Below are 15,693 nucleotides of genomic sequence, written 5' to 3'. Positions count from 1 at the left end.
CACAACATCATCGCATGATTGGATTGCTACCCGATATTACAGGATTGTCGCAAAAGCCGTCTCTTGATGATCGGCTGGGTATAGTGTCATACTGCTCCGACCGTATGGGTCAATTTCTCCCGGGAAAAAACACAAATTAGCAAGCCTCAAGGAACGGAACAGGCCTTCGATCTATAGCTGTTTTATTTCTGATCGGGGCGCTACGCAATATTCACCCACGACAAATGATGAAAGACAATGTTACATGCACTGAAACAGGTAACTGTTGCTGACGAGATCTATGTTTGAGATTACGTGCTTGTGTTGTAGTTGTAGAAAGCAAAATGTTATTGCTATCAGTGGAGGAACGAATTTTCATTGACACATCCATAATTTCATCATACATATTTCATAAGTATGAATAGACTATAAAAAGTTTAACAATATTGAGGCGTGTATCGCTCCTGTGAGTGAGTAATCGTGAGTAGTCGTAACAGAGATACACATTAATACATCTTCTTTTATCTTACTTAACGATACTTTGTCAAACATGTGCACTTTCACTGTCAATCCTTTCCATTGATGAAACAAGAATTCTTGTCTCCTTGTTCTTTTTCAGACATTATGAATGTACGTATATCCTCAGTTTGTGAATAAGGAAAACAATAAAATACAAACACGGTAGAGCCACAAAGGTATTCAGAAAGGAAAGGGGTGGAGTCCGCTTCAAGTTGGACCAATCAGGAATCGTGTAGATATATGGTTCTCGCTTATTATTGGTCCCGCCAAGTATGTGATAAACGGCACTGAAAACTGTGTAAATGACGCCATAGATAACTGGGTAGATCACGTGATACACACGTACTGGCATGGCGGTAATGAGGAGGTTGGACAAGGCGTAGATGGAGTTCATACCGTGGAGGATGAATGTCAATAGTGTCAGACTTTTATCTGAAAATATGAGTACATATTAAAGCTCAATGTGGGGGACAACTGCATATTATTTGCGCTGGCACTTGTATCCTGGCATCACATACATTTTAATGTTAAAAAGTCATATTATAGTTTGGGTACCGTAATTCATTGGCAAGATTTCGATGTTCACCCCATGATTTATGCATCGAGAGTGGGAGATATACAAAAACTCCAAGGTCAGAACGATTATGTAAAATGTGTAATAGGCAAGATATAGAGGATGAATATCACTTTCACTTGTATGTCATTGTACTCCACTGTGAGAAAAATATAATCCTGTATACTATTTTAAGGATCCAAATATTGTGAAATTCACATACTGTTGCTATGTTGAGCATCAAACCGGGTCTTCGGCGTGACGAGCGAACGCTTTAACCACTTGGCTACCCGACAGCCCGACGAGCGTATTGAGTTCGTGGTTTGCAAAATCTGTGTCCAGGTTTGGGCTTGACACATGGTAGGACCTTGCCATAGCATTCAGTACCTGATGATGTTTATAAGTATCTGACACATAAGCAACAAGATGCAAGAGTTATTATAAGGCATGTTCCTGTATTTGAAGAAAAGTTCTTTGACATTTTCTTTAGAAATTAAATATATATTGCTTTAGTATGCAACCATTAGTATGTTGGTATGAGAATGCAGTAAGCATTTCGATGTTGCATCAGCATTGGATAACGGCTTCCATGTTATATATAGCATCCACTTAAGCAGGGAAAATGCACGTTACCGTTTATAATGTCCTGTCTGTTGATCCTGACGAACACCACGATGACTGCGTCCAGGACAGTACTCGTGGTCAGCAAGAGGTAGGTCCAGTTCGTGAGGTAGATAAACTACACAGCGCCACCTACCGGTGATGACGTCACTTTGGTCGAAGACACAATGCCAATGACCAGCCATGATGAATGAAACAGAGCCCAGAATATCCTCCAGGACAGGTAGAGACGAGGGTGGCCCCACTGAAACGGGAGCAGACTAGTCGGACTAGTCCATACATTAGAGAATATTGAACAGGATTCTAATGAGACTCATGAGACCATTTCGACTTCAGAAAATAACCAAATGTAAGGTACAACTGTATAACCTGTGTGATAATGTTGAACTTCACAGTATCCCGAACACTAGTAAAGTTTCAATCCAAATCGTCTCATTATTCAGATATATCATATCATAAACATAATGGCTCGTTAGCATCCTCCTGCAATTATATATATTATTGCAGTACATCAACAATGGTTATACCTGTCGCGCAGATGTATGCTCTGGTACTGGTTGTAGGCGGGTAGTGGATCATAAACACCTCATTAAGCATGTTGTATCCGTCCGAATTATCAGCTGATCAATGAAAAATGAAAACTTACCAATCTTTGAGGGTCATTGTGGTTTATCCAAAATTGAAATACGGAATTCGTTTATGATGCTGATGTATGTTAACGTCTTTTGTACTAATGTATTGATGAGTAGAAGAGACAAAAATTGAAACTGCTTGCGAATGCTTTCCTCTACAAATATCTTTTAAGTGATATTAATAAGACTTATACCCCAACACCATGTCAACAGAACAATGATGAAACATTTTAGCAGTTTCTACCCACTTAAGTTAAGGAAACAGAATCACCCTACATTCACCAATACATTTCCACAACGAATTGCGGACTGGTCCTGTTTTCATTCATGAGCAGTGGATGTAACATAAACGCAGCTTTCATCCAACTGGCGCGGGAGTTAGTGTGCAGGCAGAGGGCGCTCAGAACTCAGAAGTGTGGAGGGGACTGTGTTGTACTTGCAGCGGGCAACAACAGCTTGGCTGTGTGCATGTGGTTGAAACAGAGCAACTGTAAACACAAGATGATGCAACAGGTTTGTGGCCATGAGAGAGAGAGAGAGAGAGAGAGAGAGAGAGAGAGAGAGAGAGAGAGAGAGAGAGAGAGAGGCGGGGGTTGTTGGTATTGGAAAGGGTAATTATTAATAAGCTTTTGCAGATATACGTGTTACCTAGGCCTCAAGCTGTCGAGTACCTGATAAAGCTAGATATTATTTTGGTGACGGAGGATGTGTGTGGGTATGTGAGAGAGCGTGACGGAGGATGTGTGTGGGTATGAGAGTGAGCGTGACGGAGGATGTAGATATGAGAAAGGGCGTGACTGAGGATGTGGGTTTGAGAAAGAGTGAGACGGAGGATGTGAGTATGAGAGAGGGTGAGACGGAGGATGTGGTATGAGAGAGGGCGTGACGGAGGATGTGGGTATGAGAGAGGGCGTGACGGAGGATGTGGGTATGAGAAAGGCTGAGAAGGAGGGTGTGAGTATGAGAGAGGGCAAGACGGGGGATGTGGGTATATGAGAGTGAGCGAGACGGGGGATGTGGGTATGAGATAGGGCGTGGTGGATGATGTGGGTATGAGAGAGGGTGAGACGGAGGATGTGGGTATGAGAGAGGGGGAGACGGAAGATGTGGGTTTGAGAGAGGGCGAGACGGAGGATGTGGGTATGAGAGAGGGCGAGACGGAGGATGTGGGTATGAGAGAGGGCGAGACGGAGGATGTGGGTATGAGAGAGGGCGAGACGGAGGATGTGGGTATGAGAGAGGGCGAGACGGAGGGTGTGGGTATGAGAGAGGGTGAGACGGAGGGTGTGGGTATGAGAGAGGATGAGACGGAGGGTGTGGGTATGAGAGAGGGCGAGACGGAGGATGTGGGTTTGAGAGAGGGCGAGACGGAGGATGTGGGTATGAGAGAGGGCGAGACGGAGGATGTGGGTATGAGAGAGGGCTAGGCGGAAGATGTGGGTATGAGAGAGGGCGAGACGGAGGCTGAGAAGGAGGGTGTGAGTATGAGAGAGGGCAAGACGGGGGATGTGGGTATATGAGAGTGAGCGAGACGGGGGATGTGGGTATGAGATAGGGCGTGGTGGATGATGTGGGTATGAGAGAGGGTGAGACGGAGGATGTGGGTATGAGAGAGGGGGAGACGGAAGATGTGGGTTTGAGAGAGGGCGAGAAGGAGGATGTGGGTATGAGAGAGGGCGAGACGGAGGATGTGGGTATGAGAGAGGGCGAGACGGAGGATGTGGGTATGAGAGAGGGCGAGACGGAGGATGTCGCTATGAGAGAGGGCGAGACGGAGGGTGTGGGTATGAGAGAGGGTGAGACGGAGGGTGTGGGTATGAGAGAGGATGAGACGGAGGGTGTGGTATGAGAGAGGGCGAGACGGAGGATGTGGGTTTGAGAGAGGGCGAGACGGAGGATGTGGGTATGAGAGAGGGCTAGGCGGAAGATGTGGGTATGAGAGAGGGCGAGACGGAGGATGTGGGTATGAGAGAGGGCGAGACGAAGGGTGTCGCTATGAGAGAGGGCGATACGGGGGATGTGGGTATGAGAGAGGGCGAGACGGAGGATGTTGGTTTGAGAGAGGGCGAGACGGAGGATGTGGGTATGAGAGAGGGCGAGACGGAGGATGTGGGTATGAGAAAGGGCGAGACGAAGGGTGTGGGTATGAGAGAGGGCTAGGCGGAAGATGTGGGTATGAGAGAGGGCGAGACGGAGGCTGAGAAGGAGGGTGTGAGTATGAGAGAGGGCAAGACGGGGGATGTGGGTATATGAGAGTGAGCGAGACGGGGGATGTGGGTATGAGATAGGGCGTGGTGGATGATGTGGGTATGAGAGAGGGTGAGACGGAGGATGTGGGTATGAGAGAGGGGGAGACGGAAGATGTGGGTTTGAGAGAGGGCGAGAAGGAGGATGTGGGTATGAGAGAGGGCGAGACGGAGGATGTGGGTATGAGAGAGGGCGAGACGGAGGATGTGGGTATGAGAGAGGGCGAGACGGAGGATGTCGCTATGAGAGAGGGCGAGACGGAGGGTGTGGGTATGAGAGAGGGTGAGACGGAGGGTGTGGGTATGAGAGAGGATGAGACGGAGGGTGTGGTATGAGAGAGGGCGAGACGGAGGATGTGGGTTTGAGAGAGGGCGAGACGGAGGATGTGGGTATGAGAGAGGGCTAGGCGGAAGATGTGGGTATGAGAGAGGGCGAGACGGAGGATGTGGGTATGAGAGAGGGCGAGACGAAGGGTGTCGCTATGAGAGAGGGCGATACGGGGGATGTGGGTATGAGAGAGGGCGAGACGGAGGATGTTGGTTTGAGAGAGGGCGAGACGGAGGATGTGGGTATGAGAGAGGGCGAGACGGAGGATGTGGGTATGAGAAAGGGCGAGACGAAGGGTGTGGGTATGAGAGAGGGCTAGGCGGAAGATGTGGGTATGAGAGAGGGCGAGACGGAGGATGTGGGTATGAGAGAGGGCGAGGCGGAGGATGTGGGTAGGAGAAAGGGCGAGGCGGAGGATGTGGGTAGGAGAAAGGGCGAGGCGGAGGATGTGGGTAGGAGAAAGGGCGAGGCGGAGGATGTGGGTAGGAGAAAGGGCGAGGCGGAGGATGTGGGTATGAGAGAGGGCGAGGCGGAGGATGTGGGTAGGAGAAAGGGCGAGGCGGAGGATGTGGGTAGGAGAAAGGGCGAGGCGGAGGATTTGGGTATGAGAGAGGGCGAGACGAAGGTTTTCGCTATGAGAGAGGACGAGACGGGGGGGAGGGGGGGTGGGGGGGGGGGGGGTATGAGAGAGGGCGAGACGGAGGATGTTGGTTTGAGAGAGGGCGAGACGGAGGATGTGGGTATGAGAGAGGGCGAGACGGAGGATGTGGGTATGAGAAAGGGCGAGACGAAGGGTGTGGGTATGAGAGAGGGCTAGGCGGAAGATGTGGGTATGAGAGAGGGCGAGACGGAGGATGTGGGTATGAGAGAGGGCGAGGCGGAGGATGTGGGTAGGAGAAAGGGCGAGGCGGAGGATGTGGGTAGGAGAAAGGGCGAGGCGGAGGATGTGGGTAGGAGAAAGGGCGAGGCGGAGGATGTGGGTAGGAGAAAGGGCGAGGCGGAGGATGTGGGTATGAGAGAGGGCGAGGCGGAGGATGTGGGTAGGAGAAAGGGCGAGGCGGAGGATGTGGGTAGGAGAAAGGGCGAGGCGGAGGATTTGGGTATGAGAGAGGGCGAGACGAAGGTTTTCGCTATGAGAGAGGACGAGACGGGGGGGAGGGGGGGTGGGGGGGGGGGGGGGGGTATGAGAAAGGGCGAGACAGAGGATGTGGGTATGAGAGAGAGAGCGAGACGGAGGATGTGGGTATGAGAGAGAGAGAGCGAGACGGAGGATGTCGGTATGAGAAAGGGCGAGACAGAGGATGTGGGTATGAGAAAGGGCGAGACAGAGGATGTGGGTATGAGAGAGAGCGAGACAGAGGATGTGGGTATGAGAGAGAGCGAGACGGAGGATGTGGGTATGAGAGAGGGCGACACGGGAGATGTGGGTATGAGAGAGGGCGAGACGAAGGATGTGGGTATGAGTAAATAATCGAGTCTGGACCAGACAATCCAGTGATTGATATCATGAGCATCGATCCACGCAATTGGGATCGATAGCATGCATCAACCAAGTCAGCGAGCCTGACTACCCGATCCCGTTAGTCGCCTCTTACGACAAGCATGGGGAAAGCTTTACTGATCCCTTAAATACTGAAACCCTGATCAAGCAGTCGTGTGACACTTTCTGGAAGAGTATGCACATTATTTCCTCAAAAGTTTTGAAATGTGGACACCAAAGGCTGGAAGCGCTGGAATGCTGCTCGACATGACGGAATCCTTCTTGCCTTGTGGATATTGTATTGTCACACTGCTTCTTTTATGCATTGATCTATAAATGAATCAGATGAGGCGATTCACTGGTATCTTTTATTTCTAGCTGAGGTGGGTAATTCATATACCTTCGATATACCTATGCTTAGTTAAAACCTCTCACGGTTTTGATTTTGCTAATCAGAGCAGAAATTCTGAGTCGAGTGCATAAAGAAGCAGGTCAGCCAGTTGGGGAGCACAATCGGTGCCCATGGGGGATTTCACTGAAGCCTTAAATGCCTCGGACCCGTCATTTTTCAAATTAAGCAAAGATGCTGTCGTAAACCTTGATTAAAGTAGAGCTCAACTTAACTAAGAAACATGTCCATTGCACCTTCAGTAGGCCACAATACATTCAGCACTACGTTATTTCTTCTGAGAACTATTTATAACAACGCCCCAATGTCTCCAAGTTGTATACATGTAGCTAGTTTAGCAGACCTCAAATCAGATTTACCACTGGCTAAAGGTAGTATGTACGTGAGGTATTCTGATTTTACTTTACACTCTCATTAAACCTTTTAGAATGAAAGCATGAAGAAATATTTTGTTTCTATGTTGAGAACTTTTGCCATCATATGGAGAAAGGGCCTATGTAATGATTAACTTGCTTGATTAGTTGCTGCAAATATGGCTGAGGACCGGGTTAACTAGACTTGTGTCGATCATAGTACCGCATTGTATCCTTGCAGTGCTACAATAGAATGGTGTCGATAAACCATAAATCGTCACCAGGGTGAATCAGGGATTCGAACCCACGATCAAATCCTGACACGGCTAATGGACGCATCAGCCAATTGCGGTGCCTCAAACCAATATTCCTAATTGCCCTTGTTACAGTGACAACATAACACAATATTGTTCATTTAAATTTTTTATTAAAAATATTTTCTAATAAGTATGAACAAAGACAATGAATACACATATTTACACAGTCGTGTTTTCTTAAACGTTGCTCTCAATCAGGTTTGTACTAACAGGGTGAGTTTACAATCATCAAGTTGAGATGGAGCCACTGTACAGAAAATATACATCTGAGGGGGTAAGGCCGCTTTTAGCAGTATATAAATCCATCTGAACACCATGGAGGACGTCATGAATGTGGGGATCGAACCGTGGTCTTAGGCTTGGTTGGTTTGTTGTTTAACGCCACACTCAGCAATATTCCAGCTTTATGACGGCGGTCTGTAAATTATCGAGTCTGGACCAGACAATCCAGTGACTGACATCCTGAACATCGATCCACGCAATTGGGATCGATGACATGCATGAACCAAGTCAGCGAGCCTGACCGCCCTATCCCTTTAGTCGCCTCTTACGACAAGCATAGTCGCCTTTTACGGCAAGCATGGATTGAGATCTATTCTACCCCGGATCTTCACGGGTCTCTTAGGCTTGGAGGTTGGTTGGGTTGTTGTTTAACGCCGCACTCAGCAATATTCCAGCTATATGACGGCGGTCTGTAAATTATCGAGTCTAGACCATACAATTCAGTGACTGACATCCTGAACATCGATACACGCAATTGGGATCGATGACATGCATCAACCAAGTCAGCGAGCCTGACCAACCGATCCCGTTAGTCGCCTCTTACGACAAGCATGGTCGCCTTTTACGGCAAGTATGGGTTGCTGAAGACCTATTCTAATCCGGAATCTTCACGGGTCCCTTAGGCTTGGAGGAGAAAACACTTTAACCACTAGGCAACCCTACAACCTCACGATTTTGTGAGGCTAAACGTAATATTGTAAAGTACACTGGGAATACACAAAACATGTGTGAATTGCTATAATATATGAAATATAAGCATTACTATAGTCAATATTAGTATCACTTGTTTTGATATTTACACTTACAGCGGTAGAATATGACCCGGACCTGTAAAAGACCGCTTGTCTACAAAGTTGGCTAAGGCTAGGTATCCCAGTGTGTACCGATACTATGGAGAACCCCTGGGCTGGTTAGGAAGGTTGTCAAATGAATACATCCAGAGCAGCATGGCTCAACCACATCTGTATATATCCATTTTCTTGAACTGTAAACACCACTAACATGGCGGAACCCAATGTTGACCCACAGCAACAAAAAACTGAGCTTTGACATTCAAAACAATTAGTGAAATTCAAATATTTACGTTTGCTTTAATTTTTAAATATGTTTATTTAGAAAGTCACTTGGCTGAATATATCCAGGGTAGCATGGCTCAACTACACCTGTATATAGCCACCCTCCTGACAGACCGAAAGAAAATGTCATATAAACATGTTTCAGAATCCAATGATTATTTTCCTAGGAGTTATGATGTGGTAATGGCGTTATGTAATACTGTCCATCCTAATACCACCCAACATAAGATTTGAATTGACGAAAGAGAAGGCCCACTACCTGGTTGTAGAATAAATTCAGTTACCAAGGATGGGTGTCAGTGATATTATACCACAGTTATACAACAGCACTGACAATGATAAAACTGATAGATGTTCACCGTCACAACCCAACACAGGTGTGATGCAACCTGGTCCTTAGTCCACTCCAGTCTTTGAGTATGTATTCAATGCAATATGTACACCATTCTGACTTGATGGCCCAACTCTAGTAATTAAGATTTTTGTTTGATGTTCACCGCCGCTTCCAGTGATTAATATCATGAGCATCGATCCACGCAATTGGGATCGATGACATACATCAACCAAGTCAGCGAGCCTGACCAGCCGATCCCTTTAGTCGCCTTTTACGACAAGCATTGTTCGCCTTTTACGGCAAGTGTGGGTTGCTGAAGACCTATTCTATCCCGGAATCTTCACGGGTCTCTTAGGCTTGGAGGAGTAAACACTTTAACCATGGCCACTAGGCAACCCTACAACCTCACGATTTTGTGAGGCTAAACGTAATATTGTAAAGTACACTGGGAATACACAAAACATGTGTGAACGCCGCACTCAGCAATATTCCAGCTATATGACGACAGTCTGTAAATAATCGAGTCTGGACCAGACAATCCAGTGATAGACATAATGAGCAACCAAGCCAGCGAGCCTGACCACCCGTTACTCGCTTCTTATGACAAGCATAGCCGCCGTTTAAGGCAAGCATGGGTTGCTGAAGACGTATTTTACTCCGTATCTTCACGGGTTAGTCCTTGAGATTACGCGGAGTAAGGAAGGGGATCAAGACTAGTCCACTCCAGTCCTTGAGTTCCGATACATCGCGCAGTAAGAAGTCCATTACGACAAGTCCAATCTGGTCGTTGAGGGTTTCGTTTACATATATGGAGGTAGGAAGCTTGACCTTGAGACTTGGAGGATAAGCCTGTTGGACAAAGTTTGCTTGATATTAATTCAGAAGATGGCTGTTTGAACATACTTGTATAGTCACGTTTCTGTTATATACATGGGGACATTGTGCACATTATTTGAGCAAGACAGTATAAAGGTGAAGAATAATTTGTATGTCATACTACCCTTCTATGCTGTATACGTTTTTGACAACTGTTGTCTCAAGTTATTATAGTGATGTTCTTTTCACATTTTCAACAGAATCTTGTATATTCAACAGATGTTTGTATCGATTCATTGTTTGCATAACTCAGCATTCAGATACTCACCATTGTCCGTAAGCATTTGTGTAGTTGACAGGAGAGTCAGGTGTGGGAGTCACGAGTAGGTTACAGCTGAGGTAATGGGACCTGTTCACATACAAATTCTGATTAGATGTTGACTCAGAGTCATATGGAATGAAAAGAAATGGAATAAAATAGAAACTACAGGTAAGATGTCTTTTTTCTTCGAATAGCCTACAGAGATACAATTAAGATGCATAATTTTCAAACATCAAAAATAAGATTGCTGCACGAAATATCGCAAAGAACAATGAAGAACGAAGGGTGATTTATTTCACAATAAATCATTGTTCTATCATGACGTCATTTCTGGAGATTCGAACATGACCTCGCAACATGATGACGTCGTAAATTGGACGACGTTATTGTTTACAGGGAAGTATCCAGTTAGTTGTTTCCAATAAGCTGGGCAAAGTCGATAAGCGCGATGGCCGAAGGATCGCATCCAAAAGTGTGCGAGATATGACAATCGACACGGTGAGAAAAGGTTGATATAATCGAGAATTGTGAGAATATCCAAGAAAAACAAAAAGATAACCCCTTTTCATAAATAAACTTGTTCGACATGGCTGAGGTCGGATTGTATTCAGGGAGTCATTCAAATACGGGTAAATATTTGTAAAGCTTGTACATCGTATTAACGTCCTACAAAAGGCTGTTCATAATGTTAATACCTCATATAAGAACATAAAGTATATAATTTGAAACTCACCTTACGAATTTGTTGTGTTGAAAATACATCCATCTTAATGGACTTGGAATCTATGTACCCATCACGTGGTATCTGATGCAATCAAATGGCAGTGGCATCGGGCTGTGGTAATGCGACCTGTACATGAAGACATTGTGATGAGGTATACACCAGGAACATTCATTTAGAATAGTGTAGACCAGAGGAATGTTCTGGAAAAGAAAATACAGATGGCATGCCCTGTATCTACGAATAAATTTAAGATATAATTAAGATACATGCCTTTCAAACATCAAATAAAGTATATAGTTTGAAACTCACCCTGTGAATTTGTTGTGCTGAAGATGCATCCATCTTTGTGGTTGACTTGAGATCACGTGGTATGTGGTGTGATCAGGGGCGATGGCGTCAGGCGGGCCGTCCTCCAGTTCAGACATACAATGTATCCAGCAGCAGGTCCACTGGGGTAGTATTGCTCATATAGCACATCATGACGTCATTAACAGACGGGCAAACGACGCTGCCCCTCATAATGCCAATTGCATCGAACATGGTTAGGAATTTTAATTTTTTAATTTCAAGTGTCAAGAATACTATTTGAAATAAATTGATGCCATAGCCAAGGGTAAATAATACTATACAAGAAATACTCGTGTGATAAGAGCTACTCATTTTAAAGTATGTACAACCTTTCTGCTTTATAATCCTTCCAAAACGTCACTGTCTAAAGACGCGAACTAGGTGAGGTGAGGTGAAATGGGGGTTTAACGTCGCGTCCAAGATTATTGCACTTATATAGCGACGTGCATGCACGTGTATGTGTGTGTGGCTGCTTGTACTAGTCCGGACTGATGCCGATTTTTAGTGCTAGCACACTGAGATACCATGCCGCAGTTTAACATGAATACCCCACTCAGACACAGTATACTGACTCCGAGCCGACCAGTCCTTGTTTAAGCCCCTTCGCTCTCCGGGCGGACGCTCTACCATTAGACCACGGAGGCGGTCTAGACGCTAACTGAATACCACTACCCGAGAAGATGCTTGTGAATACAACCGAGTAACCGTTCAACTAGAAGGTGTTGGCGGGTGTTTCAGGTAGGAGAACGAGCCATGAAACATAAAACACCCCTCAACACCTTAAAGCCGCCGAGTCATCAGGAAGTACACATGACCCTCCAGGTGTTGTAAGTGGAAGATCGTCCAGAAAATCATGACTGTATGTAACGCTTATGTATCTGGTCAGTGAGCAATAGTGGCATACGAAATAAGCACTATGTGCGTTGCCCCAGTGGGCAGTAGTGACATAAGTGAGTGAGTGAGTATGGTTTAACGCCGCTTTTAGCAATATTCCAGCAATATCACGGCGGGGGACACCAGAAATAGGCTTCACACATTATACCCATGTCGGGAATCGAACCCGGGTCTTTGGCGTGACGAGCGAACGCTTTAACCACTAGGCTACCCGACCGCCCCTAGTGACATAAGACAAGCACGAGTACAATAGCTGCTATTAACAGTAAACTATTGATTCCAAGGTATTGCTGTGTAGGTAGAACGTTTACCTTGTACACTGAGGCACCAACATGTTGAGGTGAAACTGAATTAAACACGAAGATATGTACATACGGCCAAAATACGGTGCTGAGATACCTTCGTTATCTGGTACATTATAGGAAGCAATGAACATGTACATGTCCACTTGGTTCAAACATTCCAACAGAAAAATAACCTCTGTAGGCTGCCCTTAGTCGGAACATGGGTATAGAAATGAAGTATAATTCCTGCACATGAAGCGATGTAATTGGCAGGTGTTGGGGAATGTAACATTGACTGTACCAAACCTGAAGAAAAAAAAGAGTATTTTGTTGAACAGAATAATTCAGTGGCTTTTTAAAACGTAGATAATTCCATTTGAGTTGCAAAATAGTTTCGATAATGGACGAACGGATACCATCGACACTTGTTCAACAAAGATATACATACTTTAGAAATAACGTCATTTATATCTTGAACTAAAATTCAATGAAGTTCTACTTACCGTATGTAGCGGAGAAACGCCTAGTTGACGTGGTTGCCGAGGCTGGCTGGTTGGCTGGCAACAGAGTAGGGCGACTCGGGCTGGCAATAGTAGGGCGACTCGGGCTGGTTGGCTGACAACAGAGTAGGGCGACTCGGGCTGGCAATAGTAGGGCGACTCGGGCTGGCAATAGTAGGGCGACTCGGGCTGGTTGGCTGACAACAGAGTAGGGCGACTCGGGCTGGCAACAGAGTAGGGCGACTCGGGCTGGCAACAGAGTAGGGCGACTCGGGCTGGCAACAGAGTAGGGCGACTCAGGCTGGCAACAGAGTAGGGCGACTCGGGCTGGCAACAGTGTAGGGCGACTCGGGCTGGCAACAGTAGGGCGACTCGGGCTGGCAACAGAGTAGGGCGACTCGGGCTGGCAATAGTAGGGCGACTCGGGCTGGCAATAGTAGGGCGACTCGGGCTGGCAATAGTAGGGCGACTCGGGCTGGCAATAGTAGGGCGACTCGGGCTGGTTGGCTGACAACAGAGTAGGGCGACTCGGGCTGGCAATAGTAGGGCGACTCGGGCTGGCAATAGTAGGGCGACTCGGGCTGGTTGGCTGACAACAGAGTAGGGCGACTTGGGCTGGCAACAGAGTAGGGCGACTCGGGCTGGCAACAGAGTAGGGCGACTCGGGCTGGCAACAGAGTAGGGCGACTCGGGCTGGCAACAGTGTAGGGCAACTCGGGCTGGCAACAGTAGGGCGACTCGGGCTGGCAACAGAGTAGGGCGACTCGGGCTGGCAACAGAGTAGGGCGACTCGGGCTGGCAACAGAGTAGGGCGACTCAGGCTGGCAACAGAGTAGGGCGACTCAGGTTGGTTTGCTGGCAACAGTAGGGCAACTGAGGCTGCATAGCAACAGAGTAGTGCGACTGAGGCTGTCTAGGGTAACAGTAGGGTAACCGAGGCTGGTTGGGTGGCTGGCAGCAGAGTAGGGCAAATGAGCTAATGAGGATATCTGGCAACAGAGTAGAACGACTGAGGATGTCTGGCAACAGAAGGGCGACTGAAGATTATTCCTTAAGCTGAACAGGACTGGGGACAGGACTGGGGATGACTGTCAACTGTCTAACGCCTGTCTGATGAAATCATCTTGATACTTTGTGACGACACCTGGAGTGAGCAGAAAAGTGTTTCGTTAACATTCATGAAATAACAGTTATTTATTAATACTAATTTTAGAAAAAAAAACGCATCTGTCTAATTAATACTTCGACAATTCTACGTGAAACGACTGCAGATTAACACGTGTCCTGCTAACAAGCCATTCAAAGCATTCAATTGTTAGAATAAACACACATGCATTGTGTACCATTTCATATGCTTTAACCCGTACTCAAAGCATGATGTATTGGGAGTGCCTTTCCTTCCCCGAGAATCTCCTGAGGTAATATATAATTGGTAGAAGAAGTTGACATTTAGGGCAAACTGAACCGGGAACAATGTAACTTATATGTATTAAGTATATTCCAGCAGTATGTTGGGTGGGGGAGTTGGTGAGGTGATGGATTACCTCCCTTTCTAAATGCGAGAACTGGCTCAAAGATGACATACACACATGACGGTCCACTTACTCTCCTCTCCTCCCAGCGCCATCTGGAGAACTCCAGCTGGTTTTCGCACTCGGCCCCTCTACAATGAAAGAAAACACAATGCATTGACCCTCTTCTCCTGTCCAAGACACAATCTACAGAGGACACAAAGCTATAGTGATGTTCTCCCTGAAGTGAGTGCTGGACTGTTGCAGTTGTAACGTGTCTCAGATAAAGGCAACTTACACCTTCAGGTCAACTATGTTACTTGTGGCTTACAACATTAGCAACGACCACAATAAATGGATACTGGGTTTCAATCAAATTCGGTATATTATTTGTTTCGAAAAAAAGATAAGACTATATGAAACTCACGGAAGTCCTCTGTGCTTCGTCCAGAAGACGTAGCAACTCCTCGTATGACTGTTTGTTGCCCTCGTTGCTGTTGGCGCTGTTGTCGTTGCCTTTTCCGCCAGACCTGGCGTTGGTTTCTCCGTTCTGTTCTTTGCCTGGCCTCGTCAGGTGTATGGTTCTGAGTGAGAAAAGTCATTGAAAATATAAATGAACAACATTTTATGACTGCGTATATTATATGTTGTATTGATAGCTGCTAATGACATAAGATTACTTAATAGTTGTGATAAGGGATAGTGTGTGGCAAGTTATGCAATAAAAAAACTATTTTCAGTTTCAAGTGAAACCTGTCAGATCCGTTTTCCACTTAAATATTTATAAGAAGTTATCTTGACCTTTAAATTATTATATTGTATTCATCTTTCTCTGGCAATGACAATTTTTTTTATCTATTTTAAAATGTAAATGCAACTTTCTTATTTTATTTATTATTATTACATTATTATAAATGTTTTTGTTTGAGTGGGTGAATGTTGTTTAACGCCGCAGACAGCAATATTCCAGCTCTACCACGGATGCCTGTCATCCGGACCAGTGACAAACGGGCAGCATGAGGTAGCAGATTACTCACAACGGGAACTGTTTTAGAAAAAGTATTATGATATGTCAATAAGCCTTAAAACATTGACTTGAGCTAAAAGCAAACAATTCAGGTTTATGGCGAGATTTAGTTTCAACATGAGTGAATCTTTAATGGCT

At 46.0% G+C, this 15,693-nt stretch overlaps 3 protein-coding genes across 3 annotated transcripts; 2 read left to right on the top strand and 1 right to left on the bottom strand.

The window, feature by feature from the left end:
* Positions 1–5,212: 5,212 nt before the first annotated feature.
* Positions 5,213–5,695, top strand: LOC125380949. The gene has a single exon (XM_048396730.1). The coding sequence runs from the start codon at positions 5,213–5,215 to the stop codon at positions 5,693–5,695; it is 483 nt and encodes a 160-aa protein (XP_048252687.1).
* Positions 5,696–5,710: 15 nt separating this feature from the next.
* Positions 5,711–6,127, top strand: LOC125380948 (eukaryotic translation initiation factor 3 subunit A-like). Its single transcript, XM_048396729.1, has one exon. The coding sequence runs from the start codon at positions 5,711–5,713 to the stop codon at positions 6,125–6,127; it is 417 nt and encodes a 138-aa protein (XP_048252686.1).
* A 7,962-nt stretch (positions 6,128–14,089) lies between these two features.
* On the bottom strand, positions 14,090–15,520 carry LOC124121904. The gene is made up of 4 exons (XM_048396728.1): positions 15,486–15,520; positions 14,956–15,112; positions 14,623–14,680; positions 14,090–14,161 (listed from the first exon to the last, which is right to left on the bottom strand). The coding sequence occupies exons 1-4, from the start codon at positions 15,518–15,520 to the stop codon at positions 14,109–14,111; spliced, it is 303 nt and encodes a 100-aa protein (XP_048252685.1). The 3' UTR covers positions 14,090–14,108.
* Positions 15,521–15,693: the final 173 nt, after the last annotated feature.

This window comes from Haliotis rufescens, unplaced genomic scaffold (assembly GCF_023055435.1).
Source record: "Haliotis rufescens isolate VD_foot unplaced genomic scaffold, xgHalRufe1.0.p SCAF_16, whole genome shotgun sequence".
In the NCBI taxonomy this organism is placed as follows: Eukaryota; Metazoa; Mollusca; class Gastropoda; order Lepetellida; family Haliotidae; genus Haliotis; species Haliotis rufescens.
The sequence above is the reverse complement of the archived record's forward strand: the minus strand, read 5'-3'. Positions and strand labels throughout refer to the sequence as shown.